Source organism: Lactuca sativa, chromosome 5, assembly GCF_002870075.4.
Source record: "Lactuca sativa cultivar Salinas chromosome 5, Lsat_Salinas_v11, whole genome shotgun sequence".
NCBI lineage: Eukaryota > Viridiplantae > Streptophyta > Magnoliopsida > Asterales > Asteraceae > Lactuca > Lactuca sativa.
This window is the reverse complement of record NC_056627.2, coordinates 320,781,032-320,787,558: the sequence shown is the minus strand read 5'-3', so window position 1 is coordinate 320,787,558 and position 6,527 is coordinate 320,781,032. Positions and strand designations below refer to the sequence as shown.

Sequence of the window (6,527 nt, the reverse complement as noted above, 5' to 3'; positions counted from 1 at the left end):
AATACTCAGGGATTAACATTGGAATTTTTGTAGAAGATCCTAACAAATGAGAGAATGAAGTCATGGAATTAAGATTGAATGACGCCATTGTTGTACGGAAGAAAAACTTTGAGAATTTAGAAGAAAACTTGAGATTTGTAACAACAAACTAGTTGATTCAAATTGAAACAACTAGGAGAACACTCGATTCAACAATTCAAGTGCAGAATCGAATCACAGACTTAGATCTAATGAACTTTTCACTTTTCAAAAAGTGCGGAAACTTTTAAACCAAAATAATTGATTTAAAAACTTTTGAAAGGATGAAAATCAGATCAGAGATATGATTCCTGCTCTGATACCAACTGATGAATTTAGGAATCGAGTTTGAATGTAAATCAGAGTTTGAATCAGAAATGTAAGTAAGATTAAACACCGATGTAAATAAGATCTTGATTCAGCTCTATATTACGCTTTAGGTTTACAGAGTGCAAAAGTAGACAAGACTGTAAAAACCTTATCTAACTCTAGTAAAGACTCCTATTTTTAGGAGAGTAAAAACGTACAAAAAATATACTAGCTAAGGACTAGACATCTAAGCTTCGAATAATATGCCTTAGTAAAATAGATAACATAACATACGAAGAGACATATAAGACTTCGAATCTTTACAGCCAAACAACCCTTACAGTTACACTCCATCATTCCTCGACACAAAAGTTTCTTCAACATAATTCAATGTTCACCTTTTTTGGTCATCACGTCCATCAACAAGACAACAATCCTGAAATCATGATATGCATCATCATTTAGCCATTTGATGCCTTTAAACATGTATACAAAAGGAACAAATAAATCTATCCTCAGTTCGAATTAATTTGAAGACTATAAATAAACATGTATAAAAGAGGAACAAACAAATGTATGAGTTCCAATTATGATATATTTCAGTAATGATCAAGTCCTATTAACATTGTACACCATATTGTTAATTAATGAAAAAGAAATATTTGTTGATGATAATTTGAACCCGTAGGTAAGAGATGAAGCTGTCAAAAGAGGGTTTGGTTGTTGGAATTAGGGGTGGGCAATTGGACCAATTGAACTGAACTGGGGCCCATTATCATATTGTGGGCCTGGTATCAGCTCTTAAGATTGATCATTTTCGGTATTGGGTTTTAGATGGTTCGGTGCCATCAGTTTCGGCTATAGAACTGGACCAACCCAGAGGGACATGAAATGTTCGGTTATGCCCAAAGCTGATTTTTTTGTGCGATAATGCCTCAAATACCGGATAAATTGTGCAACTTTTCCCCTCACCCGGGTTTTACCTTCTAGGGCTGGTTAAAGAGGGTGAGTAGCCACGTTAGTGTTGCTTCACTAATGGGAAAAACCCAAAGCTTCAAACGGGTTTTACCTTCTAGGGCTGGTTAAAGAGGGTATGTAGCCACGTCAGCGTTGGTTAATGAGGGTGAGTAGCCACGTCACCGTTGCTTCATTGATGGGAAAAACCCAAAGCTAAAACGAAGTGCTGCTGCCAAGAAGAATCAAACCCAGGTCTCGCAAACAAAGGGCAAGGGTTTCTTCCACCAAGCTAAATTGACTTTTGTGTTACATATCATAACTTTATATATTTAATGTGTATTTTCGTGGAATAATTAAATAATAAATATTATAATTATAATTATAATTATTATTATTATTATTATTATTATTATTATTATTGCTGAATTAATTAAATATTAATTATTATTATTATTATTATTATTATTATTATTTTATGAATTTATACATGCGTCTTTATACGAATAAAATTTATATTTATATATTTAAAAATGTATTTATATCTATAAAAATATATAAAGACACTTATAATATATAAACAAGTTTGTAAAGGTATATAAATATAAGTATATGCATTTATTCATTTTAAACTTGTATGAATACATATTTGTACATTTTTATTTATTTATTTATACATCGAATGTTTTTAATACAAAATTATACGCATAAAAACGTTATATATGTTTTATATGTATTTATGCGCATAAGTGATTTATAAAAATATATAAAGACACTTATAATATATAAAAAAGTTTGTAAATATATATAAATATAAGTATATGCATTTATTCATTTTAAAGTTGTGTGTATACATATTTTTACATTTTATTTATTTATTTATTTATACATCAAATGTTTTTACACGAAATTCTACACATAAAAACGTTATATATGTGTTTATATGCATAAATGAGTTTTTATACGTATTCATATGTAAATATATTTTTATTAATATTTATATATAAATGTCTTTTTATAAATAATAATAATAATAATAATAATAATAATAATAATAATAATAATAATATATTCTTCCAGAATACTATAGGTTAAACACATTTATTAAGGGGTGAATACACAAAATTCCTTAGGGAGGAGGGAATCGTAGAGGGTTGGAGTGAGCGGGTTTGACCAAGCAGGAGGAGAGGGATGAGTGGGAGGAGAGCAAGAGAGAAAGAGAGGGTATTGAGGGTCCATTCTTGATGCTTGTTTGTGCATTGCTCTTGCATTTTCTTTTTCTATTTTATGCCGCAAAGTTGTTCTTTAGACAAAATATGCAACGTAACCAATTACATGTAACCAATGTATTAAAAATCGGTTTTTTAGTTGAACATGTATGGTGATCGGTTCCTGGTTCAACCGGTTTAATCGGTTCGATCGACGGTTCAACCGATTTCTATAATTTTCATATTTTTTCTTATTTTCCTACACACATAGACATCCACACGTTTAATCATTAAAAATACATATAAATACAAGTCGTAAATCAATCAAAATACATTAAAAAACACATAACCATAAATTTTATATTAATCCACATACATAAAAAATAATTAAAGTATAATACAGAAACAAATATAGTTTTAAATGAATACAAACGTATTAAAAAACGTCTAACATTTACCATATGTTTTTATTTAAAGAAATCTAAATTGACGTGAAAAAACGACAAAGTTTGTTATGCAAAATAACAAATTTCCATGTTTTTTTATTTAATTTAACTAGTTAAACTGAGTTTTTGTAAAAACTAACTAGTTCATTTCAGTTAAAAAATAAACATAAAACCAATGCTAATTGAACTGTTTATTTCTTAGGGTCCCGATCCAACTGGTTTTTAAAACACTGCATGTAGCATGTTTAACCGGTTTTAACCTAATTGCATAATTTATGTCAACCACGTAAAATGATTAAAAAAAAATGGATAATGTTACTTAAATGTCTAAAAAAAATTATAATATTGTTACATAAATTTGGTAAATGATAAAACATTGTTTCATAAAGTGGCATCAACCTTGCATAGTTTTTATAAGAGTAAATTACACGTATGGTCCCTATGATTTATGATAATTTATGTGTTTGGTTCCTAATTTATTTTTTTAACTCGGAAGGTTCCTACTGATTGTTTTTGTTACACGCTTGGTCCCTGTCTTATCTAAAATAACTATTTTGTCATTGATTTTTTAATTTATATAAATAAACACACCCACAATCTCACTCTCCCCACCTTACCTTACCTACCCATCATTTTCCCCTATTTAAATAATAGTCTTTTTAGATAAGATATGAACCAAACACCTAACAAAAACAAACAGTAGGAACAAAATGTGTGACAAAAACAAACAGTGGGGACTTTCCGCATTAAAAAAATAAGTTAGGGGTCAAGTACGCAAATTACCCCAAACCAAAGGGACTATTCACGTAATTTACTCTTTTTATAAACCAAGAAAAAGTTAAACTTAGCTGCATAAAAAATTAACTTTAGTCTTTATAACATAACAACAACTATAATGGTACAAAAATGAATCATTTTTTCCCAACCAATGAGAAGAACCTCGGTTAAAAGTTAAAACCCTTAGTTGAAATGTAAACCGAAACCAATAATGCTATAAGGAATTCAATTCATTCATAGAAACATCTCTTACAGCAGTCAAAACCAAAAAACAAAAAGATCACAAAAACAAAATACGGCATATATTGATATCAATTTATGCTTGGCATAACTATTTCAACAATTGAAGTCAATTGTAAAAAAGAAGACGAAAAAAATTGTAGCATAAACCTGCCTGCCGAAGCCCGTACTCTTGATGAAAATCTTATCCGTAGACAATATAAGAAAATAGAATTTCCGAACCCCAAAAGGCCACAATTAAAAAAATAACTATTTTTCTTCTTGCAATTAGAAACATTTCCTGTGGACAATAGAGGGTCCAGACTCATCATATTCAGCCTTCGCAATCCACATCTGCAATAAAAAAAAAAAATATATATTATTTTTTCCGAAAATCGTTACACTGACCGACCCGACCCGTAATATAATATTAGAACTGACCTGCTGGAAGGTGCTGAGAGATGCCAAAATGGAGCCTCCGATCCAGACACTGTATTTCCTTTCGGGTGGAGCTACGACCTTAATCTTCATGCTGCTAGGGGCAAGGGCAGTAATTTCCTTACTCATTCGATCAGCAATGCCCGGGAACATAGTAGTACCACCACTAAGTACGATGTTTCCATACAAATCCTTCCTAATATCCACGTCACACTTCATTATAGAGTTATAAGTCGTCTCATGAATACCCGCAGCTTCCATTCCGATCATCGATGGCTGGAAAAGGACTTCCGGGCACCTGAACCGCTCTGCCCCAATAGTGATCACCTGCCCGTCGGGCAGCTCGAAGCTCTTTTCGACTGAAGAGCTAGTTTTCGAAGTCTCCAGTTCCTGTTCAAAATCAAGCGCGATATATGCCAATTTCTCTTTCATGTCTCTCACAATTTCTCGTTCAGCAGACGTGGTGAATGAGTAACCTCTTTCAGTCAGAATTTTCATCAGGGCGTCGGTGAGGTCACGTCCGGCGAGATCCAAACGGAGGATGGCGTGTGGGAGTGCGTAACCTTCGTAGATCGGAACAGTATGACTCACACCATCACCGGAGTCCAACACAATACCTGCAAAATAAACCGGCGAATTGACGTTAACCGATCACCGGAACCCTAGGAGAGAGATAGAGAGGGAAAGAGAGAAACAAGAGAAAGTTACCAGTTGTACGACCACTAGCATACAATGAGAGAACAGCTTGAATTGCGACATACATAGCAGGGGAATTGAAGGTTTCGAACATGATTTGTGTCATCTTTTCACGATTGGCTTTTGGATTAAGAGGAGCTTCTGTAAGGAGAACGGGGTGTTCTTCTGGAGCGACACGGAGTTCATTGTAGAAAGTGTGATGCCAGATCTTTTCCATGTCGTCCCAGTTATTGACAATACCATGCTCGATTGGGTATTTCAAAGTAAGAATACCTCTTTTTGATTGAGCTTCGTCTCCTACATAAGCATCCTTTTGTCCCATGCCAACCATCACTCCTGTGTGACGTGGACGCCCAACAATGCTAGGGAAAACTGCTCTTGGGGCATCATCTCCAGCGAATCCAGCCTTAACATACAAACAATGGAATGGAATCGTGAAAGAATGGAATGGAATCGCGAAATGGAATAACAAATAGCAAAGTAAATTTTATACCTTAACCATTCCAGTTCCATTGTCGCAGACAAGAGGCTGGATATCTTCACCGTCTGCCATCTTCTAGTAACTACATTCACGCATGCAGGAGAATAATTACATACATACATGCATAAATGTGTATGTTCATCATTAGATTGAAAAACAGGAAGTGGAAAACAATGGAGATCAAGAACTTTCATCTACAAATCACATGCTAGCTACTTAATTACTATTCAATTCAACTTTTGAAAACGACTTTTGTCGTTAAGCACAAAAAAACAAGAGATCAATTGATATGAAGGTTATCGTCTATGTCAAAGGATCCATATGTTACAAATTACATGCTTCTTGACTATCCAATCTATCGTTTTGGAAAAATAACTTTTATCATTAAACGCAAAACACAGGAGATAAATCGATATGCGGTTATCATCTATTTCCAAGGATCCATGTTAATTATCTCTACATAGTACTGATTAAATGATGGAGATCGACTCAGCTACAAAAGCTGATAAAGGAAAAAACAAAATATAATCGATTTAAATGCCGATGAGTTCACGGATGATGAAAAATTAGGTCGACGTATTCGTTTTTGAGAACAAAAACACAAAGATCCACCAGTAATCCGCACAAAATGAAAGAAAGATGTGCGAACGAACCATAGGAAGCACTCATGCAATGAAGGAACAGGAATTGAACAAAAATGAGATGATATTTGATGAATAATAGAAGAGAAAATTTTACCTTGTAAATTGGATTGTGGAAGTTGATTGGTGTAATTTGAAATTGGAATGAAGTAAAACAAGGGCTGATGAAATGCGGGGTTAAATGATAAATGTAGATGAAAGATGGCCGATTTCCACGATAATCTGTTGGTAGAGATGGATGGTGTGACGCTTCATCAGGAAATCTCGTGAATCCCATTTCAGTTCTTCCGTTCGTTTACCAGGTTTATTCTCCCCCTTCTTTTTTGTCCTTTTTCAAGGT

General features: G+C 33.4%; 1 protein-coding gene across 1 annotated transcript; it reads right to left on the bottom strand.

The window, feature by feature from the left end:
- Nucleotides 1-4,068: 4,068 nt before the first annotated feature.
- Nucleotides 4,069-5,841, bottom strand: LOC111889454 (actin). Its single transcript, XM_052763601.1, has 4 exons — nucleotides 5,559-5,841; nucleotides 5,078-5,471; nucleotides 4,373-4,986; nucleotides 4,069-4,285 (listed from the first exon to the last, which is right to left on the bottom strand). Exons 1-4 carry the CDS (start codon nucleotides 5,616-5,618, stop codon nucleotides 4,220-4,222), a joined length of 1,134 nt encoding a protein of 377 aa, XP_052619561.1. The 5' UTR covers nucleotides 5,619-5,841; the 3' UTR covers nucleotides 4,069-4,219.
- Nucleotides 5,842-6,527: the final 686 nt, after the last annotated feature.